This window comes from Gadus macrocephalus, chromosome 19 (genome assembly GCF_031168955.1).
Source record: "Gadus macrocephalus chromosome 19, ASM3116895v1".
In the NCBI taxonomy this organism is placed as follows: Eukaryota; Metazoa; Chordata; class Actinopteri; order Gadiformes; family Gadidae; genus Gadus; species Gadus macrocephalus.
The window spans coordinates 10,354,545-10,380,868 of record NC_082400.1 but is presented as its reverse complement, the minus strand read 5'-3'; the positions used below and the strand labels follow the sequence as shown (position 1 = coordinate 10,380,868).

The 26,324-nt window shown below is 46.3% G+C and overlaps 3 protein-coding genes across 4 annotated transcripts; 1 reads left to right on the top strand and 2 right to left on the bottom strand.

The window, feature by feature from the left end:
- The first annotated feature begins 349 nt into the window (after nt 1–349).
- ddx56 (DEAD (Asp-Glu-Ala-Asp) box helicase 56) lies at nt 350–7,730 on the top strand. Its single transcript, XM_060038914.1, has 14 exons — nt 350–507; nt 923–1,084; nt 1,382–1,536; nt 2,693–2,860; nt 2,980–3,070; nt 3,450–3,691; nt 3,801–3,953; nt 4,069–4,176; nt 4,596–4,690; nt 4,917–4,990; nt 5,091–5,180; nt 5,824–5,929; nt 6,687–6,781; nt 7,315–7,730. The coding sequence occupies exons 1-14, from the start codon at nt 451–453 to the stop codon at nt 7,417–7,419; spliced, it is 1,701 nt and encodes a 566-aa protein (XP_059894897.1). The 5' UTR covers nt 350–450; the 3' UTR covers nt 7,420–7,730.
- Nucleotides 7,731–7,862: 132 nt separating this feature from the next.
- On the bottom strand, nt 7,863–23,048 carry aebp1a (AE binding protein 1a). 2 transcript variants are annotated; one of them, XM_060038908.1, is made up of 22 exons: nt 22,356–23,048; nt 20,193–20,272; nt 19,997–20,156; nt 19,428–19,475; nt 19,101–19,166; nt 18,722–18,799; nt 18,567–18,626; nt 18,156–18,224; nt 17,283–17,360; nt 16,262–16,371; nt 15,639–15,778; nt 15,131–15,215; nt 14,775–14,919; nt 13,780–13,859; nt 13,058–13,181; nt 12,397–12,593; nt 12,035–12,208; nt 11,440–11,565; nt 10,801–11,065; nt 9,905–10,044; nt 9,533–9,632; nt 7,863–8,709 (listed from the first exon to the last, which is right to left on the bottom strand). In XM_060038908.1, the coding sequence occupies exons 1-22, from the start codon at nt 22,591–22,593 to the stop codon at nt 8,114–8,116; spliced, it is 3,159 nt and encodes a 1,052-aa protein (XP_059894891.1). In that variant the 5' UTR covers nt 22,594–23,048; the 3' UTR covers nt 7,863–8,113. The 2 variants fall into 2 exon arrangements, with proteins under 2 accessions (XP_059894891.1, XP_059894890.1); XM_060038907.1 differs by having other exon boundaries at nt 19,997–20,272.
- Nucleotides 23,049–24,031: 983 nt separating this feature from the next.
- On the bottom strand, nt 24,032–25,310 carry pnx (posterior neuron-specific homeobox). The gene is made up of 2 exons (XM_060039090.1): nt 25,274–25,310; nt 24,032–24,762 (listed from the first exon to the last, which is right to left on the bottom strand). Exons 1-2 carry the CDS (start codon nt 25,308–25,310, stop codon nt 24,257–24,259), a joined length of 543 nt encoding a protein of 180 aa, XP_059895073.1. The 3' UTR covers nt 24,032–24,256.
- Nucleotides 25,311–26,324: the final 1,014 nt, after the last annotated feature.

Here is a 26,324-nt window from a genome sequence, read left to right as displayed (position 1 = left end):
GCTGTTTATGTACAACTTTTGTAAAGGGGGGTCGGGTGACTAACCTTACACTTTTTCTGCAAACTACAAACGGCAGTAGCCTACTAATTATTGAATCACATTTTATGTAGGCAGATTTTTTTATACCATAATCGCATTATGAAATCGGAGTGTTATTTTAGTATTGCTGCCATACCTATAAACAGATTAATTCGTTTTATATTTACACATATCATTTGAAATAAAATATTTAACTATCTGGATTTTAATGTCTGGAAATCCTTCCTTACCCAATATACTTATTACAAATCCAGTCGAATTCATTTTTTGTAAAAGGTTGAATTACGAAAACGACTGTAAATTTGATCCTTTTGGGGTTCCGTACTTTACGTCGCAGCGTGCGAGCAGACGGAAGACATACGCGACTGGGGGTTCGGGTTCTGTGCGACACACGTGTTGACAACAGGAACGATGGAAGAGGAAATGTTACAGTTCCATGAAATGGGCATAGATGACCGACTTTTAAAGGTAATAGAGACATTATTGTTATTTGTGTTGGATCTCAATCGATCTCCAGTAGAGCTAGCGATGTTTATGTGCGATCTGGTAGCGCAGAAATTATAAATACAGCCCTTCATGACTTCAGGACGTCATTGTTTTGGCGTCTGTGTGGCGATTAACAGTGGGCTGATACAGTCTACTCACTTCTAAACTTTTGTTTCTTACTTATATTTTAACGCAAGGTGGGGACTTTCAACCTATACTCAATGGATACATTTGTGTTTTTCGCAGTGTATGTTTGTCTGGGACATCCCAGCGTTACGTACCACAGTAGTGTAATAGTATTGATTTATTTTCCCAAACCAATTCACTACTAATAACTTGGGGTCACTTTAACAAATATTCGACACTGACTTCCTCAATTGATGCTGTTGTGACCCAGGCCATCGCAGACCTGGGCTGGGCTCAGCCGACCCTGATCCAGGAGAAGGCCATTCCTCTGGCTCTGGAGGGGAAGGACATTCTGGCTCGGGCTCGGACTGGATCCGGTAAAACGGCCGCTTATGCCGTGCCCGTCATTCAGCACATCCTCGCCTCCAAACAGGTATGTCAACCACAAAAAGATGCATTCGAACTTTGTACAATTCAGTGTTTCTTGTGGGAAATTGTTCACCAGAAACCGTATCAGAGAAATGACAAAACACAGTAACGTGTCCTACTTGAGGTGCGGAGTCAGACTTAAACCATCGTAAAGGCTAACTCTTGACAAGAAAGTCAACAAACGACATGTATTATCAACCAAGAGATAATGTGCAAAAAACAACAGTGAAAAGACAAGTTTGTACAAGGTACTGCATGTTAAAAAAGAACTGGACATGAACTCTTATTTTGACGTCCCCAGAGCGTCCGTGAGCAGGATGTGAGGGCGGTGATCCTGGTGCCCACCAAGGAACTAGGTCAGCAGGTACACGCCATGCTGGACCAGCTGACCCGGTACTGTGCCAGGGATGTCAGAGTGGTTGACATCTCCGGAAAGGCTGACATATCTGCCCAGCGGTGAGTCCTGATGTGCAAATGGCCAGGTTGGTTTCCGTCTGCATATGCCCGTCAAATCGTTCACAAAGTGTGCCAAAGAGAATCAGCTTCATTAGAGATTGAACCCTCAAATCAAGGATATAATCCACATCCAAGCCTTGTCGACAGTTTAAATCAATTATCGTGTCCGACGACAATCAAGTTTTTACACTGCCAAATATGCCCATCTTATGCACGCCTTTTTTGCGACACAGTCCGCGTTTACACACAAGGGGGGGGGGCGTGGGTATAGGTGTTGCTGCGCTGGCTAGACAAAGACAACGCAGTGACGTCAACATGAGCAGTTCTAACTGGAGAGAAAGTCAAATCCACGAGCTGCTGATCATGGGAGAGTGTGATGCAGTCGCATTAACGAAGACGGGGAAAGATGGTGCGATCTACAAGTAAGACGCAGGGGAACGTTCCTTACGAGGCTTTTGTCAGGATAAAATACCAGTGGTCAGCATAATAAAGAATATGTTGTCGTTTTTGCACTTGTAAATAGTTCATCGCGTTTGTAGCCTACACTCAGATGTCTACTCATTCTTGCATGCAAGTCTCTTGAATCATAAAAAAATAAAAACTTTCGTAGTATGCAAAATATTCTGTGCATGCGAGTGTTCTCGGGAGAAGGCGCTGCCCCGCCTTCTCCCGTGAACCAAGAAAGCCCGCGCCGTGACAAACGGGGGATTTTTATGAAGTTGTGCCAAGCCGCGACCGAACAGGCTTGGCAGTGTGTAAAAGTGCCTGATGACAACATTCATGTCAACCACCTTTTTCTTGTTTAAATATAGGTGTGTTTAAGTTTAATAGAAAACTGTATTTTCTCCAATAACTGGCAACGAAGGAGGGATCCCTCTTCTGGGTTCCTTCTCAAGGTTTCTTCCCTCTGGTTCTGGGGATTTTCTCCCTGTCCTTGAGAAGGCTTAGGGTAAGGGCCACTGTTTTAAAGTGGCCTGTGAAGCCCTTTATGAATGTCATTTAAGAATAGATATGTGTTTGGTTGGATTCATCCATAGTTCCTTATACTACCATGAGTGTGTAAACGTTCCTAGCAAGGCTGATCATTACATGTGCAGTAAGTGCTTTGTTGTTAACCGTAATGTTTCTCCTTTGCCCTGTGGATGTCTTCGGCCAGGCCCATACTGATGGAGAAGCCCGACGTGGTGGTGGGTACGCCGTCCCGCGTGCTGATCCACCTCACTGCTCAGAACCTGGCGCTGCAGAGCCTGGAGGTCCTGGTGGTGGACGAGGCCGACCTGCTCTTCTCCTTCGGCTTCGAGGCCGACGTCAAGAACCTGCTGTGGTGTGTGTGGGGGGGCATGAGAAGTTTAGTTTTTAATACAAGACTAATTGACCTGGGCCATGGTTGGCTATACTTAATTATTGTTCTAATTTAAACTGCTTTGACTGTGTTTTGAACAGCCATTTACCGAAGATTTACCAGTCATTCCTGATGTCTGCGACCCTCTCGACGGAAGTCCAGTCCCTTAAAGAGATGATCCTGCACAATCCCGTGAGTACACTTTTTTTTTTTCGTTTTGAGTCTTTCAATTCTTAAGGCAAAGATCATGAGGTTAAATGAGAACCATAACCCGTGGTTTTGTTCTAACCTTAGCAAGTACTTCTTCATGTGTTGTGCACTAATCAACGTTAAAACGTTGGGCCATTGACATCATTGATCCGGGACTTGTGTTCTCCGTTGGTCCGATTTTGAAATAAAAATTCAAACTTATCCCACACCGACTGGATGTTGCAGTCGTGATTTATTTTCACACGCATGAATAAAAAGCAAAGCTCGACTGTTTCCCTGTCAGTCAAAAACAAACAGTGAATCCAACAACTAGAGACGGTTTGGTTCAATGAATACGGACCCCCCCCCCCCCCTCCTACAGGTGATCCTGAAGCTGGAGGGCTCCCAGCTGCCCGCCAGCTGCCAGCTGCAGCAGTACAGCATCCAGTGTGAGGAGGAGGACAAGTTCCTGCTGGTGTACACGCTGCTGAAGCTGCGGCTGGTCCGCGGGAAGACGCTGCTCTTCGTGGACTCCATTGAGCGCTGCTACCGCCTCAAGCTGTTCCTGGAGCAGGTGGGCGTGCCCGCCTGCGTGCTCAACTCCGAGCTGCCCATCCACTCCCGGTGAGTAGGGCGGGGCTGGAGCACAGGGGCGTGTGGCAGAGCCCAAAGCACACGGCCTCGTATCGGTAGTAATGTGAAGCTCCCATTCTTTACACCCCCCCCCCACTAGGTGTCACATCATCTCACAGTTCAACCAAGGCTTCTACGACTATATCATCGCCTCGGATGAACATACGCTGTCGGCGCCAAAGACGCCCTTACCAGCCGGCGGTTCGAAGACGGAGAAGGGAGAGAAGAAGCAACCGAAAACAAAAGGGACAAAGTGAGTTCCCTGGTGGTATTGATTTGTTCGTTGTGTGCCTCTAGTACTAAATCCCTCCTTTTTGCGGGCATTGCTGGTTTGTTGGTCTCTGATCTGATCCATTGTGCATTTCCAGGGATAAGGAGTACGGCGTCTCGCGAGGAGTGGACTTCCAGAACGTCTCCAACGTCATTAACTTTGACTTCCCCAAGTCTGTGGACTCCTACATACATCGGGTTGGGAGGTTGGTCTGCTTTTATCAAGGCGGGTCGGCTCCTGGTTGAAGTACCGTCAATAAACTGGGGGCATAATTGCAAGGGTTGGTGCTCAGGTTTCTATAAGGGACATTTTGAAGCCTAAAACCGGTTGGTCGCCTTCAATGGCAACCTGGTCAAGTCTTGTAAAAAAACATTAACCACATAACATCAGTATTTTCATGGCCAACCTTTATGGCTTTAGTTGCGTTTTTAATTCATCCATACACCCCTTCATCTGTTGAGGTCTTAACTTTGTATATGTATTTGGAAACTAGTTTCAATCCTTATCACTCTTGTGCTTCTGTCCCTATCACGCTTGAGCATAGCTGGCAGTGGCACCCCGGGTCCAAGTGTTTTACAGCAGGACTACTCACCTTGTTCATAAGCCATGTTCTTTATTCTGCAGAACGGCACGGGCGAACAACCAAGGCACCGCTCTCTCCTTCATCTCCGCCACAGAGATGCCGACGCACGACGACGTGAAAAAGTCCCTCGTACAAGGTAAGAAGCCCAAGAATCAAAGTATTAGTCGTACATCTGGACAGGCAGCAGTGGGACGCTAGTCTCCTGTATTGTAAAAGCTATTCAAAAATAATTTAGGTCCAATGGTTACGTGCCATGGCGTCAATATGATGTCGCTTTGAGTCACCGTCACAGTTCGGTTGGAGACCTAACACGGATCCAGGGTTATAAAAATGGAGGCTTGATATCCGTCCCTCTCCATCAGAAAACGGTGAATGCATGCTGAACCCCTACGAGTTCAAGATGGAGCAGATCGAGGGGTTCCGGTACAGGTGTAGGGTGAGTGTCGTCCCCCCCCCCCCCCTTCAAGAGGACTTTCACTATGCTGGTTGTTTTCCACATCCTAATCAGATGTGAATCCCCGTTCTCGTCCTCCTAGGATGCCATGCGCTCGGTGACCAAGCAGGGGGTGAAGGAGGCCAGGCTGAGGGAGATCAAGCAGGAGCTGCTCAACTCTGAGAAACTAAAGGTGGGTCCACCGACCTGACGAAGCGTGGCCACATAAACAATGGTTGTCGTCTTTGTGTGACCATTTTGACCTCTGTACGATGTACTGTCGAAAACAATGGATTATTTGACTAAAATAAGATGACTTTAAGCCTCTGGTACGATACTTCAACATTTCCTATCTGGCTACGTTGACCGGACAATAAACTCCCAAACACGTCTTTTGCTAGTGGGATGATTAGCAGATGCTTTCCGCCCAAAGGGATTTAGGATCATGTCATTAAGGTATAGGTGCAATATGCATGATTGTATTGTATTTGAAATTTTCTCTAAAACACATTCCGTCAATTAGACTGCAACTATTCGGCTCCAGGAACCTAGGAGAATTGCGCGAACAATGCAGCAGTGCACAGAAATCTCATGTGTTATGTTTGTTAAGCGAGGCTCGTGTTTCGAGGTTGGAAGGGGTTAGGGGGGGTTTAATCAAGGAGGCGAGCTCCTTGATCAGGGATATCAAAACTTGAAATAACTAGCTCAACTGGAATGCATTTAGTACATTTCTAGGAGAAGGCATTGGTAAGGCTACCTTGCTGAAGAAGTACACCCTGACCACTAAACTTTCCTTTTATCTTTACATGTTTTTCTGCCTCCTTCTTCGTTTCCAGACCTACTTTGAAGACAACCCCAGGGATCTGCAGCTGCTGAGACACGATAAAGACCTGTACCCTGCCGTGGTGAAACCACACATGAAGAACATCCCAGACTACCTTGGTGAGACACACAGCATGCATGTACACCCCTTATCCTCGCACGAGTGTAAATGGTGCATTTACATCCTTAATCCTAGCCTAGTGTAGACGGATAATGTAAACCCCTAATGCTAGCGCTAGTGTGGTTGGATCATGTACACCCCTAATGCTAGCGCTAGTGTAGATGGATCATGTACACCCCTAATGCTAGCGCTAGTGTAGACGGATCATGTACACCCCTAATGCTAGCGCTAGTGTAGATTGTGCATGTACACCCCTAATGCTAGCGCTAGTGTAGATGGATCATGTACACCCCTAATGCTAGCGCTAGTGTAGATGGATCATGTACACCCCTAATGCTAGTGTGGTTGGATCATGTACACCCCTAATGCTAGCGCTAGTGTAGACGGATCATGTACACCCCTAATGCTAGCGCTAGTGTAGATTGTGCATGTACACCCCTAATGCTAGCGCTAGTGTAGATGGATCATGTACACCCCTAATGCTAGCGCTAGTGTGGTTGGATCATGTACACCCCTAATGCTAGTGTAGATGGTGCATGTACACCCCTTGTCCTAGCGCTAGTGTAGATGGTGCATGTACACCCCATTGTCCTAGCACTGGAGTAGATGGCGCTTCTTTTTTTATTTTATTCTACTTGGGGAAAGGTTATCCATATAGAGTTCTTGTATATCCAATGTCACGAGCTTTCCCCATAGTACTGTATCCACGGGGATCTGGTCATTGAGTGTACCCAACCTGTTTCTGCCGGGGTCCAGTGCCTGAGGTGCTGCGGGGGATCATAGACCCGTTGTCCGAGAAGACCAGGAGGAGGAGGAGCAGGGTTCTTGGCCTCGCCAAGCCCACTTTCAAGGTATGGGCGCGTCCATTTATGTTATAGCTTATCCTGTTGCCTCGTCGGACCCACAACAATATAAAACATCCCCTAGCGCTCAGGGGAGGGACGTTCTAGGAGGGCTGTATTCTGTAAAATGATATATTTTAAAAAGCAGTACTATAAGTTATATTCTGAAGTACTGCTTACTTTCAATGCCAATTGAAAGTGTTAACATAAAAGTTATCATTTGAATTAACAATCTTTCTATTCCCTGCACTATGGCACTGTTCTACCCGTAGAAAGTAGAGATCCAAGTCCTTTCATAAAAGATTTGCCTGATTTCACATCCATGTTGATGAAAACCAAACTTTTCAACAAATGTTTTTATATTTTGTTGTCATGTGTAGATCTCATTCCACGGTAAGCTTTACCTCACAAAACATCTGTGCGTGGAGGGTATTGGAGCAATGTACTTCAGTGCTAAGCAGACTCGACTTAAACCGCCTCCGTAAATAGATCATCTAACTAACTGAATTCCCCTCTCTCATGCTCTCTTGCTCCCACCCCAGAAAAGCAACAGGGGAAACAACCCTCTGAAGAGTTTCCGCAGTTCGGGACAAGGTGGAAAAGCCCACAAACCCAAACCCAAGGGGAAGGCCAAGCCCTCCACCTAACCGGGACACACATCAGACACATGGGCCGCTTTCATTGGACCTCTGGTATTGATCCAGCATTTGACTATGAAATGACCATGTAAGGGCAAAGAATTCACCATATATGGTCTGACATGTCCATATATGGGCTATGACATGACCATATATGGACTTTGAAGTGACCATCTATGGACTGAGTTAACATATATGGAAGCTTTTAAATGTTTGTCAGTTCTTTCTTATTTTTTGTCAGAAACATGAATCCCGAACTTGGCTTCATTAAATAATTGTATATTTTACGTGTATATTATGAAATAAACCTTTTTGGTTTATTTTGGTTATTTGTGTAAAACTTAGTCGGTGAGACGACGGTAAATGCTGTCCTTAGTTGTCAATTCGCTTTTTCTTATTTGGTATACATTAATTGACCAACATAATTTGTAACATTTATAAAACGAGCAGTCTTGATGCTGACCCAGTATATTTTTATTCCATAGCCTCTGCTCAGCAGAAACCGTTTTCAGGTCAATTTTGTATAAACATAAAAAAGTAATATGGATATAAACTTGCGATTCTTTCTTTTTATATGTACCATTGAGATGCAATGTGGAACTTTATCTTAGGCTGATAGTAATGCAACAACATTTGGGCTGGTTAAGTAGGTACTTTCACACACAGGCGACAGTGAACTTTCATAAGCCTTAGATGAGCGTTTTCAGAAGTCGTCCACACTGTACTCAAAGGGGTAGTCCTGCGTGGCCGCCTGTTCAAACGACACCCCGTCAAACGGGCTCTCGCTGGACCACCCGACCAGAGGGTACCAGGACGTCGTGCTAACCCTGCTTTCCTCCGGCGGCGGCGGCGTGGTGGTGGTGGTGGTGGTGGTTGTCGTCGTGCTAGCGCGAGTCGTCGTCTGACTGTTTCGCAATCTCCTGAGGCGCAACTGTCGCACACGCATCATTCGCCTGCGCCGGAGTCGCTCCAGGTTTTCCGGGGTCCACTTCACCGCTTCTTCTGTAGCGCCAGCCACGCCGCTAACCGTCTCGCCATGGCTGTTGGCGTCATTCGGTCCGGCAGCTACAACGCTTGGTCTTTTGGGAGCGGTCGCGATTCCTTTCAGGGTCTTGCCCCTCAGGGCCATGATTTGTTGGATGCGGTTCCAGTTGGACTTGACCAGGTTGAAGCTGCAGGAGGTGGCGCTGGACTCGTAGCCAACCAGGCAGAGGCGGGTCTGGGGCGAGTACCCGTCGGCCTTGGCTGTTACCTTGTACTCTCCAGGGTTCAACAGGCGCCAGTAGTCCCCGGCCGCAGCTGAGTCACATGATGGGAGAGGGTGGTTAGAGATGGTCACATGAGACTGGTTAGGGTTAGAGATGGTCACATGAGACTGGTTAGGGTTAGAGATGGTCACATGAGACTGGTTAGGGTTAGAGATGGTCAAATGAGTGGTTAGGGTTAGAGAAGGTCACATGAGACTGGTTAGGGTTAGAGATGGTCAAATGAGACTGGTTAGGGTTAGAGATGGTCACATGAGACTGGTTAGGGTTAGAGAAGGTCACATGAGTGGTTAGGGTTAGAGAAGGTCACATGAGACTGGTTAGGGTTAGAGATGGTCACATGAGACTGGTTAGGGTTAGAGATGGTCACATGAGACTGGTTAGGGCAAGAGATGGTCACATGAGAGAGTGGTGAGGGTTAGAGATGGTCACATGAGAGACTGGTTAGGGTTAGAGATGGTCACATGAGACTGGTTAGGGTTAGAGATGGTCACATGAGACTGGTTAGGGTTAGAGATGGTCACATGAGAGACTGGTTAGGGTTAGAGATGGTCACATGAGTGTGGTTAGGGTTAGAGATGGTAGCCGTAAAGGAAACGACTCCTGACTAATGTGCCACAGTTAAGGGGCATTCACTAGGACTTGGTAATTGAAGTTGACACAAACCTCTATAACATAACCTCTATAAACAGATATCTGCATATGAGTGAAGCATCTGTAGGCACGGTCAAGATTATGGGATCGTGAGCGTTTCTAGTTTCGGTTTGTAGTCCATTTGTTGTCTGGGAAGTGCCGACCGATCACATTTGAGAGAACAGTATCACAACAAACGTATATAGCGTAACATTCTCCAGTACCTGTTCTGATGTCGTGCCTTATGCCCTCGACGGATATGGTGGCGTTAGATAAGGGCTGGCCCTCCATGTCTCTGACCAGACCCTTAATCCCTCGGTGCACCTGGGGGGGAGCAGAGGAGCCTTAAGCACCAAGTAGAGATGGTTCACAATCAAGATGGCCATCAGTTACCAGAGGCTTTCATCCAAAGCGACTTATATTGATTCAATTATTTGTATACAAGTCATTTAGGAGGGGAATTTTGCTCAAGAAAGCAGTCAAACTCACCACTACAAAATCCTTCCCATGCCACTGTTTTGTCACCTAACGTGTCCACACAAAATCGTTCTTAGATACAATAAACTTTCTGAAAAGAGATGAGTCATTGTTGTGACCTGTTCTATGAAGGACAGCAGCGCTTCGCGGTTGATCTCCCACTCTCTAGAAAGTTCACTCTCATGAGGAAACTTGTCGCAGCCCAGGAAGATGGTGAGCTCGAAACAGTTGGTGTGCAGGTAGCTGAAGTCATTCATACCTGCACAGAGGGGACATAAATACAAACAGGATTGCTTCTGGCTGACCGGTTATCTTGCCTTCTCCTCTAAAGTATGAATAACATGCCTCACTTCATGCAGCCTTGTTTTTGTTGTACATGACCTCCAGTGCAACCTACACTTTCAGTTATGTGACAGTACAAACGAAGTACAGATGCGGGTTGTCTCTGGGGCGATATCTATATAATTGGTGTCCGACGTTAGGTACTCCCGCCCGGAATCTGTGACACCATCACTAAAAGGGAGGAGCAAACGAGCTGAAAGCGTTCAAGAGTAATCTCCCTTTCGGTATTTTGTTACTATACTCCGAGGACCTCTAGTTATTTTCTGAGAATATGACAAAGAAACTATTCTATTTCCCACAGATGGTTGATAAATCACCCTCTAATGCAGTGTTTCCCAGACTTTTTTCTGGGGACCCATTGATTGTCAAATCATCACGATCCAATTCCTAATAGGCCTTTTCTATAAATCGTGAGGAGAACGAATTTGTGCATAAATAAACATTCCTGACCATTTTTACTGCCATTTCCGTGTCACTTTATGTATGATCTTAAACCAGCCATTTCGAAAAGATAAATCCAAAAAAATAATACATTTGTTTGGTGACCCAATTAAAATCTCCTTAGTGTATAATGACTAATGACATGCTTCAAACCAGTTAACATTGCTGCGTGGCATTTGGGGGGGTACGATTCAGACAGAAGCACACGTGGGGTCCCTCCCTCCGTACTCACTCCCCACCACGGGCTTCCAGCTGGCGCGGTTGATGATGCCCTGGCCGCCGGTGATGTCGTCGGCGTGGCAGGACCCCCGGTAGCTCTCGGTCATGGTCAGGTGGCTGTGGGCGTAGGACATGGCCAGCCAGCGGAACATGGTGTCGTCGGCGGTCTCGCGCAGCGCCCCCTCGTTCTGCCGCTGGATCCGCGCCCACGTCTCCTCGTTCATCTCCCGCTCCTGGCCGGGCCGCTGGTCGTGCTGGGAGCGCTGGGCGTGGTTCTCCTGGGGGAGGAGGAGGGGAGGAGGGGTTGAAGGGCGAGGGAGAGGCCTCGGGGAGCCGCGCTGGTGTTCAGGGTGGCCCCAACATGGGTTAGGTTCACCAAGGTCCGTAGAGGGTTTTGTAGTATTTTTAATAAATGAGCACCCCCAAAATTAGAAAATGTAACCTTTTTTCATTTGGAATGGCTTAACTGAACATGTCATTGAACATGTTATTTGTTATTCACCATCAAGCTGACTATATCATTAACTGATTTAATTTATTTTTTTACCTCAGGAGGGGCGTCCAAGTGACTACATCAAACGCACACCCTGACTTGGTTCCACCTTAAGTCACCCGTCGTGTACCCGTTGGTGGGGTGGTAGACCGGCCTTACTGATTTCGGGGGGCGCAGCATGTCCAAGGGGTACGCCACCATATTCTCTCCTCCCTGCAGGTTGGCACCGAGGACGAAGGGGCTGCGCTCCATCCAGCTCATGATGGCTTTGGTTTCCACGGCAACCTACGCGACACTTCCAATCAGTCACTTCAATCATTCTCCCGATACATGGATTGCACATTGACCACATGCTTACTTGATCATTTTTCACTCTTTTATATTATGCTTTCGGTTTTATATGTTCTTTGTTGTATTTTATTATCAAGCCTTGTGTTTATTACTACTTAATATTATTCTATACTATGAATTATTCTGAATTATTATTATTCTGTACCACAGTTTAAACACATTAAGGCCCAATCCCATTTCTACCCCTTACCCCTTCCCCTTACCCCTCTCCCTTATTCTGAAGGGGTAAGGGGAAGGGGTAGGGGGTAGAAATGGGATTGGGCCTTAGACTCATCCATCCAAAGTGTAGTGTATTCAGATACCGATCTGAGGGGCAGGGTGGGGCTAGGGCGTCTTGCTCAAGGGTTCCTATACTGGGGGGGGATCGAACCCTTGACCTTCCTGGCCTGTGTAGTGAACTCACAGAGCCGTTCAGGAAGTTTTCGGGGACTGGGATGTGGTGGTTGGGCACCACGCGGGGCACCCAGCCTCGGTCTTCCGCCCCCCAGAGGACGCTGTTGAGGTCTGGGAAGTTCTCGAAGATGTCATAGCCTTCCTCCGACCAGTGGCCCAGCGCCCAGTTCCCCATCTCCGAACCCTGAGCGAAGGTTAGCACGAAAGGGAATCAAACGGTGGAACTCTTTCAAAGTGTCCCAATACCTGTAGTGTATACATTAGATTCCTATAATGGTCCCAGTGGGACTCGAACCCCCGTTTTCCGCGATTAACCCAGAATCCTGAGAAAGATAATTTCATGATATACCTATTAGTCATGTGACATATTACCATCTCAAACGCCAGCTCGTAGGCGTCGGGATTCAGCGAGGGCACCAGGTGTATTCTCGTGCTGTCCACCAGGCGGCGCACTCTGGTGTCATCCTCGTTGTACTTCTTGCAGAGGAACTGCATCAGCAGCAGGAGAAGCTCTCGGCCCATCGCCTCGTTGCCATGGAGACCCGCAGTGTAGCGGAATTCTGGTTCACCTGTTGTCAATTACATTGTGAACGAATGGGAAACGGTTCCTGCGGGACACTGAAGGAAGGTTTATGTGGTATTGATTAAGATAGTTTCAGCCTGGTATTCATGATATAGAATCATGGGGATACATCTATACAGCTATACGCACAAAAGCTTTTAATAGAGACTGAATAACACCAAAACGGTTCTTTGATGAATGGTGTACTGCCTTTCTTACAAGATTGACTTAGGTTTTCTGGTGCTGCTATACAATCCATAGTCAGGAAAAGCCTTGTCTTGAGAACCCTTATTGCTCTGGGGACTTTTGGGATCAAACCCAGTACCTTTTGGCTGGGTGTCAAACACCCAATAGCCAATGACCTTACCTGCTCTTAGCTGTAATCTTGACCTGCTTTTTAGCATGTTGTTTGTAGCCATTTCAAGCTAGCATGCTAACTACACCCAATGAAGAGCGTTCCTTCGTGGCTACCTCTCTCATGCTCCCCGGGGTTGTCTGAGATCTCCATAGCGTACATCTTCAGGCCACCGTAGCTTTTGCCCACGTTGTAGATCCTGGTGATGTTGGGGCATTCCTCATTGATCACCTTCATCATCTTCATCAAACAAGGAAGAGGAGTGGGAATTTAGCAGGAGATTATTATTTTTTTGATTCCCCTGCCTAGTGATGTGGAAGAATACATTCAATCATACGAATATTAAGACATAAATACATCTGTTTATGTCTTTCATCAGAGCTTCCTTCCAACCCCAGCCCACTTGCTTACTTACTGGTCATGTGTTCTGTGTTTCAGCCTGACAGATCTCTTAATATTATCTTGTAAGGTGTTTTCAACTTTTAAGTGTTAACCCCTTATCTGGTACTATTCCGGATGACACTTACAGGTCAATCTGACCTGTTCTTCTTCTGCATGGCGTTGTTCACTGTGTACGCTACAGACAGCGTACACAAGCTCCTGTTTTGCGTGGGCCTCTCTAGTGTTTTTTTCCCAGCACCCAGACAACTTAGTCACATTAGTGAGTGTATGTGTGTGTTGTCGGGGTGTATCTGTATACATGTAACACATTAAAGGCAATATATCAGCTGCCAATTAGAAACAAGATGACTGCCAGGTGAATAAGTCCTGTTGGGACCAACAACAGCACCTGCTTTACCTTTCTTCTTGTTTCGTATGAATGCAGTCCATCACTAACCTGTCTCATGTCCTTGTAGTTGTGGTGTCTGAAGTCAAGAGCGTCCGAGGCATTGACCGTGGTCTCTGACACGTATCTGTCTGGGGGAAGAAGCAACATGTCCACTGTGTCAATCTGAGGGGCCACTCACACTAGGGCCGTTTGCCTGTTCCGTGCTGCAGGTAGATTCAGCACGATTCCCCCCCTCCCCACTCCCCCCGCTGGCCCGTGGTCACACTGCTCCCAAAGGCCGTGGCCTGGGCACGATTGCTCCTTCATACATACGTCATCACGTCGTAATACGATAAATACTTCATCACCAAGCGTCCTCGCCGCGATAACAACGATGGAGAACAACAACGTTAATGCTGTCGTCTGCCAAAATTTCAAGTAAACCCTCGACTTCACTATCGCACCAACGTAAACCCACTCGTGAACCGCTTGCCGCCATTGTTTAAAATGATTGTTGTGGGGAAGAAGGGCATGGACCTATAAAGAACGAAGGGTCGTGGCTGTAGTGAGGTTCACTGCTATTGACATACTATTGTTATTGTCCTAGGAGCCTACCGGGTAGTTCTGGCTGCTAGTGCTGTCTGCTTAATTAGAACGTCAAGGCCAAACCCCAGGGTGAGGGGTTAATGTCCTGTTGGGGCCATCAAGGCTAAGAATGTAGGTTAGGATTGTACGATTTTGATAAAAGTCTCCTCCAAATAGCATCTATTCATTTTCATATATTTGCGTGGTTGTATACCTGCCATAACATATTTCACATATATAGGCTACATACATAAGTGTTGAAAATATAAAACATTTGTTGGCGCACTCATTATCCATTCTTGGCAGGAGGGCGGACCCCCAGTGGGAATCGAACCCACAACTCGGTCACCGTTTATGCCACGCTCTACCGATCATGGTAAACGGTTGGAAAGCATGCACTCATTAACAACCTCAATGGGGAGTTTGTTATTTGAATGAGTTGAATGGGTGGAGTGACGGGGTGTTTGTGTGGTACTGACTGGGTAGCTGACAGGCCAGGACCTCGGAGCGGAGACATAGGCTGCCGTTCCAGCTCTGAGGAAGGATCCGGATGTAGCGGGACACCACAGGAACATCAAACCGGGCCAGGACCGGAGTGTCCTTGTCCACGTTACCGTAGAATAACTGACGGGGAGGGAGACACAAGATTAGGCCTGCTACAAACGAGTCAGCCATTGGCAGACGTTTTTATCCAAGGTAATGTAAGTCACAAAGTCATAGTCATTAGCCATCAGCCTAAGGGCCAGGATGTCTGTGGTCATTGGGGTTCGAACCCAGTAACCTTTTCAGCGAAGAATCAAAAACACTCCCCCCCCTCCCCCCCTTGCTTACTGACCCATTCGGCGTAGCCATCATGAAGGACGGTCCAATCGCGGGTGTCGTTACTGAAGGACACGTAGAAGGACGACACGAAATCCTCACTGCAAAAAGAAAAAAAAGATGAGGAATTAGTCAACTCGTTACAAAAAGAAAATCCCTCCCCTTTTCTTATTCCACCACCATCCTTGCTCCCTTAACAGTCACACATAACGCACGTGTTTCACAGCACACGTCCTCAACAGCGCTCTCTCATATTAGAAACTTGCAGAGCAGGGCCAGACCGTTTACCTCAGCTGGTATTCTTATTTATCTGTATATTTCATCGTAATTTGTTATTAGTATCGATTATCTTTATTTGTTATCCATATATTTTTTTACCTTTCTTATCTATTTAAAATTCGAAACGTCTGGATGACATAACATTTTTGCTGTACTATGTGCAATGAAAATAAAAGAGAATTATATTTGATTCTACTCTCCAGGAAGGTACGGGGGGGGGGGGGGGGGGGTCCTCTGGGCCTGACCTGGTGTCTGAGTTCCTGCCCTGGGTGATCACCCCGGTGAACTCCACCTCCTTGCGGGCGTCCAGCTGGAACCAGTGGCTGGTGTCCTCTGAGTCGGCACACCACGCCCCGCCGTACATGTCGTCCTCCTTGTCGGAGCCCTTCAGACCGACACAGAGAGGACCATCAACTGTCTGAACTGTTTGGCTTTCATCCAACGCGACTACGTACTGGTCGCACCGTTGACCAGTTCACGACCAGGAGTCTCTAAATGCAGAGGGGTCTGCATTGTGTCTAGAGCCCCACTTGGCGGGCATGCATGTGTGTGTGATTGCATATATACAGTGCATACAGTCATTGTAGCTCTGAGCTGTGGTGGAAGTGTCGGCCTGCTGGATATTGTTACAGCGTCGTCACGCACAGTCACACTCTGAAGCAAATCACGCCTTTTCTCTCCTCTCAGACAACGATGTAGGCCTGAGGAGTAGTCTGTGTGTGTGTGTGCGTGTGCGTGTGTGTGTGTGTGTGGGTGTGTGCGCTTGTCATCGTGCATTAGTGTGAGTGCGTGTGCGCCATAAGTGTGTGTGTGTGTGTGTGTGTGTGTGTGTGTGTGTGTGTGTGTGTGTGTGTGTGTGTGTGTCTACCTGCATGTTGAGACGTCCTCTCTGGGCAGCGAAGCCGTGGTGAGACTGAGAGGAGGCCAGCAGCTGTTCGTCCTCCACCTTGTGAGACTCCAGACCCAAAGGAGGACACTCTGAGCAGAGACACAACCACAGCAGCTATGGTCAGAGACACAACCACAGCAGCTCAGGTCAGAGACACACGTCCTAATACCATGAGGTCAATGCACCTTGAGACCTCAGCCCTGCTACAGTGTCAGCACAGAGAAGGTATCGCCATCATATGTGTCTAGGAAATTACTACTACTACTACTACTACTACTTCTACTAGCTACAAAATACTATGTACGTGTGTACTTTTTGTGGAGTATACACACTTTATTTCTACAGGGTCCTTGGGTACCTTGATGTATAATTATTATTATTAGGAAAGATAACATTAAGGCTCCTTGAAGTTTAACTTTAAGGAGGTAGAGCTAGTACAATAGAAGATGGGCGGTTCTTTTTTTAAATTTGGGACTGGAGAATACAACACGATAGAATAGAATAGAAAGACCCGTAAACAGTTTTTATCATACTGGAGAGGTAAATCATACAGTCTCTGATCGGTTTATTCAACATGAAATAACATTATTCACTGTGAAGGCTTGACAGCAATGTAAAATCATATGTTTTGTGTTCACACATAACCCCTTCTGGACCAAGTCTCTCATTTTCTCTGACAATACTTGCAAATTATAACGTAGAAGTTATACGACTGTATCCTACCACCGTCTAAACCTCAGCCACAATGCATAAATGCACACACGCAGACACACAGACACACCCACTCACCCACACATACACACACATACACAGAACCACACACATACACAGAACCGCACGCACACAAACACAAAACCACACACAGACAGACAGGCAGTCAGACACAGACCCACTCTCCACCATAATAATAATTACCACAGGAACCACTGTAAACAAATCTGGTTCGGCGAACACACTTGGCCAGTACAGGGCTTACAAAGACCAGTAAATGTCCTCCTACTTTTTGGCTCCTTCGGCTCCAACATCTGCTTCATCCGCTCCTCCTCCTCTTCCTCCCACTTCTTCCTCAGTCGCTCGGCTGCGGAGAGCAGATGGGGAAAGGGTATGTGAGGAAGAAACCGTGTTTTCAAATGGACTGCACCCCTCAGCCAGATAAAAACCTTATCCACACGTTGGCTCTCTGGCCTGCTCTATTTACCTGTTGCAGCAGATGTGTAGCTCAAAGTAGCCTTACATAAGCTGACCCTCTCCTTGACCCACATAACATGCTCCTTGGCGTATACTAAAGTGCTTTAATGACATTGGTGAACAACATGGTGAATTTGGTGTAAAACGGGGGGGAATTAAGCAGCCGCTATCTTGAGTTGTTAAAGTTTCCCCCCACAGCGGTTTGAGAATGTTGTGGTGGAATGCAGTTTTTCCATAACCCTTCACGCAGCCATTCATCTCCATCTATCACACGCGCACACACACACACACACACACACAGACACAGACACACACACACGCAGACACACGCGCACACACACGCGCACACACACGTGCACATGCACACACCCACGCACACACATACTCACACACACACATACTCACACACACACACACACACACTCACACACATACATACACCCATACACAGATTCACGTGCACTTGCACACACCCACGCCCATACTCACGCACGTGCACAAACCCAGGCACATACACACGCACGTGCTTGCACATACACACCTGTCTTACTCCCACACTTAGAGAAACAACCAAATAGAATGTCCCTGGTCGTCTCATAATAACAGACTGAAATAACTTAATGCACCTCACCACTGGAGGAGGGGATCAGAAAACAAACATGTCCCTTTTAGAAAATCAAAGAACCTTCCAGACGTTTCTCCGCCTTCTCTTTCTGGGCTTTGGCAGTTTCCTCCTCCAGCCTCTTTGCAGCCACTGAGGAGCGGGAAAAATCTGAATCAATCATTTCGATCATGGTAAATCAGAGGGATCAGTTGTATGCGATGTGCAGTATGTTTCGTCCATGAATGTTTGTGGAAACATTATGCAAGTGTCTTCATTCATCTGCAAGTATGTCCATTAATTTAAATTAGTAACAAAGTTATCCGATCAACTTGTGGCCGAGAACCAATGAAAGCACAATCAATGTTGGACCGACTAAAGATTTAAGCAGAGATTTCTTAGAAAACACATACATTTAGTTATTCATAACCAAGTGCTCATGAGACAACACGACTTGACCACAATAATGAATAGAAAGGAAGAAATAAAACGTACAGTCTGAATATTCATATTCCTCATACCAGGCAATCATGGGTTGTGATGAGGTTACCTCCTCTGGAATAGAAGAAAACAGCATACTTTACATGGCAGACAGACTTGAATCCAACCCATCCTTTCATACAGTGTACATGTGGTGTACTGTGGGCTACCTGGGATGTACATGATGACCTCTGTGGTTGTGGCTCGCTTTTTAAGGTCAGGTTCAACTGGTTCCTCAAATACATCATCTGGAAGGAAATATACATGAATACAACATCTTGAATTGAATTAGTCTTTCAAGCAGTCTCACTGTGGTAAAAGCTGAAGGGTTTCTGGCTAGATCTATAATGATTGATAATTGTGAATTATGAATTGTTTTAGAACAAATGGTTGCTTATTCATTATCCAGTGTGTACTTCTCTGTGTATTACTCCTTGCATTGTTCTAAACAGAGAGAGATGGATTGATAGAGAGATAGATAGAAAGATAGATGGATGGATATTTAGAGGCATAACAGCAATATAAAGAATATGGATAAACCCGGCCTACATCTTGAATTCCAGTGTTCGTTGTCATTTTCAGTTAGGGTTGGAGCAGTTGGTGGTTGATGACCGACTGTAGAAAAGAAAACAAAATATTAGGCAATGTCGCCTGATATCCGCTGGACTACTAATCCTTGAAGTGATTCCAGCTACAAAATCTAAGACAGAGTTGTACATAATTACCATTTTAAATCTTTAGAAGGTTTGAGTTCAATTCATAAATGCCTAATGTTTGAGCCATTGTAAGTCATCTGTAACAATATTGCGGCTCCTGTGGCATGGCAATGCTTAGGTTGTGTTTTGTGTTATTCCTTTATTCATCCATTCATCTCACCGAGGTCTGGTGCTGGAGCAGTTTCCTCGGGTGTCACAGCAGGAATCACTGGGGAAACATCACAGTGCATCAATATAGCATCACTGGGGATGATTAAGGCATGTAATATCTCTGTTATGTTTATCTTAATACATGTTATACATAATATATATATTCTGAATGTTGGGCATTGTACAAGCTCAAAAATAAATCCATCCAAATGCTTGAACACTGCACCAACACCCGACTCTAGAATTGAGTCTGCAGTTGGCAGTTCCAAACTGTCAACTGCAAACAGCCAAAACGTCAGTCAACTTCAGCAACAGCCAAAAGGTATGAGGTAGTGGCCCAGTGTTGGTGTCTGTTGGCGTTTGTTGAGACAGTGTGCAAGAAAAACGTGTCGCTAGACTGTTTGACTCCCAGCCCGGAAGGAACTGTGTTCAATCCCCAATGTCCGCACCTATTAGCACGCATTCTTGAGCGAGATTCTAACCCCAACGTGCTCTTTTATTTAACTTAGTGATTTGGATTTTTTTAGGCATCTACTAAAAATAGCCACAAAGTGTTTGTTTTTCTGGAGATGAACATACCTTGGTCCCAACCCAGTTCGGCCAGAATCCTCCTCTCCTCCTCCTCCTCCAGACTTGGACGCTTGGTGGGTGGGGTCCTAGCCCTGTCCTGGGGGGGCTCCGTGGGTCTGGGTTTCCTTGGGGCTTTGGGCTTCTTGGTGGCCTTGGGGACCTTCGGGGCCTTCGGGGCCTTGGGGGCTTTTGGTTTCTTGGTGGCCTTGGGGGCTTTTGGTTTCTTGGTGGGCTTCGCTCCTTTCTGCTTCTTGGCCTCTTTCTCCGCAGCCTTCTTTGCCCTAGCTGAGAGAGAGAGAGAGAGAGAGAGAGAGAGAGAGAGAGAGAGAGAGAGAGAGAGAGAGAGAGAGAGAGAGAGAGAGAGAGAGAGAGAGAGAGAGAGAGAGAGAGAGAGAGAGAGAGAGAGAGAGAGAGAGAGAGAGAGAGAGAGGGGGGGGGGGGTTAGGATAGGGGAGTTAGGGTGAGAGAAGGAGACAGGAGTTGGAGGGAGAAAGGCGAATTGTGAAAGGGCGAGAAAGATAAAAGCATTGTTGGCGCCAAAAATAAATCATGTTGGCTTTTGACTAAATAGAGGAGAGACTCACAAAGAGAGTACAGACATTAATTTGTACCAAGAAGAGACAGGGTTTGAAGGAGAAAGAATTTGGCCCACTTCGTTGTGTATTTTGGTTATGAACCAAACAATTACTCAAACCTGAACTTGGAAGAAATACACCTGGCACATCCACAGACATTTACTTTTGCTATAAACCCAGTTTAGTGGAGAATACCTGGAGTGTTTGAACCGTCTGCTCCAACATACGAGTGAATGGAAAATCACACGAAGACACATGGATATGTTCGAAAGTTTTCTAGTCTAATCCCTCTGTTATAAAGAGGCAGACATAAGATAAGGATTTTGGTTTCTGCTGCGGGACGTGTATTGTCAACATCTACTCCTCTACTAAAACCTAGCATACCAATAAAACCAAAACATTGGCCTCAATCTTGATGTTACTGCTTCCTCTAACTACATCAAGATCTTAAACTCAATATGAACCTAGGCTGGCTGGATAAGACATGGGATTTGCTTGGAAATATACCAGCTCATTTGTTAAGTCATCCTTGAACACGAGAGCAAAGCACCATGGGAATAATTAACAAGACGGGAGATGATTCCAGATGTGTATTGGATCCCCATTAGGGGCTTGAGAGGAGCCTGCAGGCTCAGCAGAGAGCCAGTGCTGGGAGTAGTATTAAGGAGGACTATGTGGTTTCACGTCCCTGTTTTTGAGCAGAGTGAGGTTTTTTTCCAGGGGGTGGTCTGACCTCCGAGCCAGCCTGTTAATGCTGCCTGCTCTTGTAAAGCCTGCCTCCTGCGGGTGGGATTGGGGGGTTGTGGTGGGAAGGGGGGGGGGGGGGGGAGTGGAAATGTTTCTGTTGTGAGTCATTACTTCATCGACGGTCCTCTACTCTTTTTTAACCCCCCCCCCCCCGTAACAAAGTGCCTTCCTCAGTCAGTTTGAAGGAAAAACATGGCGTAGAGAGAGCCTGTCATGGTGGTGCTAGTTTGGGTGGTGGTGGGTTGGGTGGTGGGGACAAAAGTGGTAGTGAGGATGGAGGTGGCGGTGATGGAGGCAGTGGTGGTGGTGATGGAGGCGGTGGTGGGGGTGTTGGTGATGGAGACGCTGGTGATGGAGACAGTGGTGTTGGAGGCGGCGGTGGTGGCGATGGAGGTAGTGGAGGTAGTGGGGGGGGTAACGGGGTCGATTATGGTGGTAGTGGGTGAGGTGGTGGTGTTGGCGGTGGAAGTGGAGGACATGGTCTGGCCGCTATCAAAGTTGCGGGATCAGCACAGCAGACTCCAACATCGCTGAGTCATCACACATTTCCCTTCACTTTTCAGACAGCACATCCATGAGGGTATTGTTTATGCATTCAATAACAAGGTAAACATCTGTCACTCTATAAGTGGACTACACACATGTTGACTCCGTCTTCTGAGTTTATTGTTTCAATGGAGGAATGGTGACTCTGGGGCGAGGAAGATGGGGGACGGGTGTTTAATAACACTTGAGGTGGTTCCTCTATTCAAACCAAATGTTCAACAGCGTCTAGAGGTCACCTTTCCCGCTCCTCTGTTCTTTATTGGCTGTCTGCCTACTGAGAGCTAAAAAAAAAACATTCCTTGTTTCATCCGTATAGAAATTACACACACACCCCCACACACACACACACACGTTCATGAGTTGTGATGATTCTGGTTTTTGTTTTAAGTGTTGTCCAGCAGAGCAGTCCCCCCCCCCCCACACACACACACACACAGACACACACACACACACACACACATGCACACACATCACGGGGAAGTCGGTTTATCTTCACTTACCTGCCTCTATTTCCTCTGGTGTCTTCTTCTTTTTCGGTTTTGCTTTATCCTTTTCTGTTGCCTCTACGGGTTCATCTGACATCTCAGCATCCCGTCCCACCGTTAGTCTCTCTCTGGACCTGGTAAGTCCACGGACCTCTCTCCTGGAAAGTCCGTCTTCTTGCACATCTTTGTCGGCACAGGCCAAAGTCAAGAACAAGAAGAGGCTGACCCAAACAAACAGTAAAACAACCCTCATCTGTGCAATGTGAACCCCCCGCTGTTTATGGATCAACTGGCAAATAAACGTTGCAAAACGAACTTTGTTATAGAAAAGCTGAGGTTACAATGGACCCCTGACTGCGGACAGCAAAAGACCTCCCCAAAAAAACACAAAAGATCCTGCTGCGCAACAGCTCTACAAACTCAAACTTTTGCGCAATCGCATTGAACCTTTGAAACCTCACGAATGATGAGTTGAAGGCAGTTTATCCTCATCCAGATGTCAGGCAAAAAGATGCGACAGTGTTAGAGAGCATCTCCGGTCTCCTGCAGGGTTTATAAGCAGTGGCGCGTCTAACAGCTTTTTCACTTTGCCTAGCGTCACAGATAACGTTTTTGAGTCTTGTTGTCTCCCCCGCTGCTCGCGTTCACTCAAACTCCCCGAGTCAAATCCACGCTCCTTCAAGGCCCTTCACCCCCTCTCGCCATCAACTCCACACGCAGGGGGCGGGGCCTGTTGGGGAGGGGCGGGGCTTGGGGGGCCCACGTGACATTCCACAGCCCAAGGGAGAAAGGGAGAAGGAAAACTAAAGAAAAAACTCTCCAACAATGAAATAAAGCTAAATAAACATAGTCAAGGAAAGAAAGACAGCGAGAAAGATAAACAGGAGAGAAAGGTAAAGAAACGGAAATGAGGATAGAGAAAGAGAGTTCAAGAAAGAAAAAAGGAATTCGAGAGGGAAGAAAAGAAAGATTATCAATGGTTTTTCTTAATCCATCTCATTAATGACCTTCCTGTCCAAAGGAAGATGTGGGCCTGGGCTATAAAGATGCTGCTTCTTGGCCATCAATCGGAAACCACATCACCTTAATTATAGGACTCACAGACAGATGTTATTGTTATTCTCAGAGATATTAATTCCATTCTCCTTCATCATGCATCTCGCAAGATCCTTCTCCATGTCTCATATTCATCTTTATTTGATATTTATCATATCATTGTTGTTTTGGTTGTGTGGTTTTCTTTTAAACAAATGTTTGATATTTCTATCTTTTTTATATACTTTGTAAATATAAAAAGTATAGGCCTCTATAAGCCGGTCTCTTCAGATTTCAATTTGAACTTATTTAAGTCCATATAATGGAAACAGGCAGTTCAGAAGCCGAACGAGAAAGTGCGAGACGGAGAGACAAAGGGACATTAGATAGAAGGAGAAGAAAGCAGGATCATGACTGAACACATGTTATCTGGTCCAGCTGCATAACATGCACCCTGCTGTGCGTCTGTTCCTCATGTGGGTCGCAGACACGACGCTCGCTGACGGGAATGAGATGACTAAATGTGAAAATTTATGATTTATGAGTTATTCGATCTGTTTTTTCAGCATTACATGTAGGCTAGGACTATTGTAAAAAGAACATGGAAAGATATTCAAATGAAAGAGAAAATAGACAAACATAAACATTAGGTCTTAATTTATGCTTTAATTTAACAAAATACGGTTTTTTTGACAGAGAAAATATTTATATAAAAATAATTTATGTACGGGTTTAACATCAAGAATATTAAACATTTCTTTAAAAAATGTAAACGACTGAAGTATACAGTTGCAACCCGCAGCAATGGCATATTATTAAATAGTATATAAGTCAATCAGACTGGCCTTATACATTAAAAATACAGAAAAAGGTCATTTCAGTCAAGCGTAAGTGTGATATGGCGTCCAATACACGGGGGGAAAGAAGGGGTTTTGCGAACCCGGTTGGCATTGCATCTGTGTGGGCCTGCAGGGTGCGTACACCGTGGGGCCGAACGGGGAGGGGGTCCCGTAATGCTGAAGCAGGTGCTCCTCCACCGCGAGACGGAGGTGCTCCTCCTCCGAAGGTGGTTTCCCCTCGCGCTCCTTCTTCCACTTGGTGCGTCGGTTCTGGAACCAGATCTTCACCTGCGTCTCGGAGAGGTGCAGTGCCAAGGCGATGGCGTGACGGTCGAGCACGGACAGGTAGTGGGAGCTTTGGAAACTGTACTCCAGTATTCGGAGTTGGTCCATGGTGAACGCGGTGCGGATCCGCCTACTTCTGCCCTTGGGGCTGGGAGGTGGATGGGGACCCCTCGAAGGGGGACTCCCGGGACAGTGCTCAGTGCTGGAGCTTTCATCAGAGTCGGGACACGACGTCTCGCCCGATGGGTCGCGATCCGGAGTTTCTAAACATTTTAGGAATTTTAAGTTTTAGACATTGACAAAATGGAAACTAAATCAAACAACATTGACATTTCTGGCATAGATCAATAAATAGGTATTAACGTTTTTTTAAGTGTGTATTGGACATCCTTGGCATAGGTCCAGGCCAATAGAGGCCGATGCAAACATAAAATGCATCCATCTGTGCAAAAATAAGCCTACGTTACCTGTATTACTTCCAACTTCGCTTTGTGAAACGATCCTCATATCTAGTTTCCTTGTGAATTTGGTCGGGTCCAAAATATCGATGACAGAAAATGTGATTTTGCTGCGCGTCAACTGGTCTTGCTGCATTTTAGCGCCTTGGCCCCTTCACCACAAGAACTAACTGCATGCGCATCTCCGGCTGGCGGCTTTTATACGCTCCACGTCCCGCACGCGCCGCTAACGCATTCAATTTACGATTCATTCGAAATGTTACGCGAATTATACAAGAGACAAAGGCGCATGCCTTTGAATGTTAACACGCGCTACCGTGCCCGTGGAACCCCCCGCGAGGACGCTTCAACATGATAATGCGCGCGCTCAGCCGGGGACACACTTAACTTGTCATTTATTGCCGGGCATCTGGTTAAAGTGTTCCCTTTTCTTTAAAGGTCGTGTTCTTCATTGTCATTTCCCTTGTCATTATTTGCAAACCTGAGATTTTACGGTAGTGGGGCACGTGAACACGAGTTGTGATGCTAATTGATCTACTCCTTTAAAGTCCAACGCGCCCCCCGTCCCGCGTGGATAGCGCCGTTTGTCCTGTAATGCAATGGCCATACAAAGCACTTACGTTTAATTGGAACCCCGTCTTAGATGTTTAGGACAGACTACTGTTCTTAAGAGGATGTTTACACGTCCTGTTATCAAGCCGCCTAACCTATATTAAACGGGGGGATTAAAAAAAACGCGCGCATACTTTTTTATCTTAAGACAATTCTCTCTGCAAAGGAGAAAACATTGTTTGTATTTTGTGCTACAAAAATGTAATTTCATTTATTCCAATTATGCCATCGGGGTTAATTCGACCTATAGAATGTATCCGTTAATGTCATGGATTAGACGTTAGATCGAATGCAAATAAAGAATAAACACAAGACACAACGACAAGGAAATGGCTCTGAATCGAAAGTCATGATTTCCTTTAAAACTCCTCTGAACTAAATTAAACTCTCCTCTATAGGCCTACGTTTTTATTCAGACTAGGGCCTATATGTTAAAAAATAAAAAGACTGAATAAGTCTTGACCATGCATCATTGACATTGTTGCATCTTATCGTTGTATCTTGGACCAAACACATTTCTCATGGCAGGCATTTGGATGTGGTGTTGGTGGTGTGGTCGTGGTGGTGATGAATGTGTTGGTGATGGTGCAGGGGTGTCCATGAACAGAGCCATGGTGGCGGAGGGAGGTGTGGGCAAGCAGCTGTCACAGACTACCTAGGGAGCGACTGGTATTGAAATGGCAAGTGAAGCCGGCCCACTGGGACAATTAGCAGATGTCCCCCTGTAGGCCTGACCCTCGCTGACCCAGCTCTTT

What these genes read in the sequence shown, in the direction of transcription:
- aebp1a (XM_060038907.1), bottom strand. Translation starts at nt 22,593, where the DNA reads ATGAGGGTTGTTTTACTGTTTGTTTGGGTCAGCCTCTTCTTGTTCTTG. An exon ending in GGTCATCATGTACATCCCAG is followed by an intron (nt 18,627 to 18,721) that starts GTAGCCCACAGT and finishes CTTCTATTCCAG; the next exon opens with AGGAGGTAACCTCATCACAA. An exon ending in GGCGGAGAAACGTCTGGAAG is followed by an intron (nt 17,361 to 18,155) that starts GTTCTTTGATTT and finishes TGCTCTCCGCAG; the next exon opens with CCGAGCGACTGAGGAAGAAG.
- ddx56 (XM_060038914.1), top strand. Translation starts at nt 451, where the DNA reads ATGGAAGAGGAAATGTTACAGTTCCATGAAATGGGCATAGATGACCGA. An exon ending in TAGATGACCGACTTTTAAAG is followed by an intron (nt 508 to 922) that starts GTAATAGAGACA and finishes GTTGTGACCCAG; the next exon opens with GCCATCGCAGACCTGGGCTG. An exon ending in ACATCCTCGCCTCCAAACAG is followed by an intron (nt 1,085 to 1,381) that starts GTATGTCAACCA and finishes TGACGTCCCCAG; the next exon opens with AGCGTCCGTGAGCAGGATGT.
- pnx (XM_060039090.1), bottom strand. Translation starts at nt 25,310, where the DNA reads ATGTTGAAGCGTCCTCGCGGGGGGTTCCACGGGCACG. An exon ending in CGGGGGGTTCCACGGGCACG is followed by an intron (nt 24,763 to 25,273) that starts GTAGCGCGTGTT and finishes TAAAATGTTTAG; the next exon opens with AAACTCCGGATCGCGACCCA.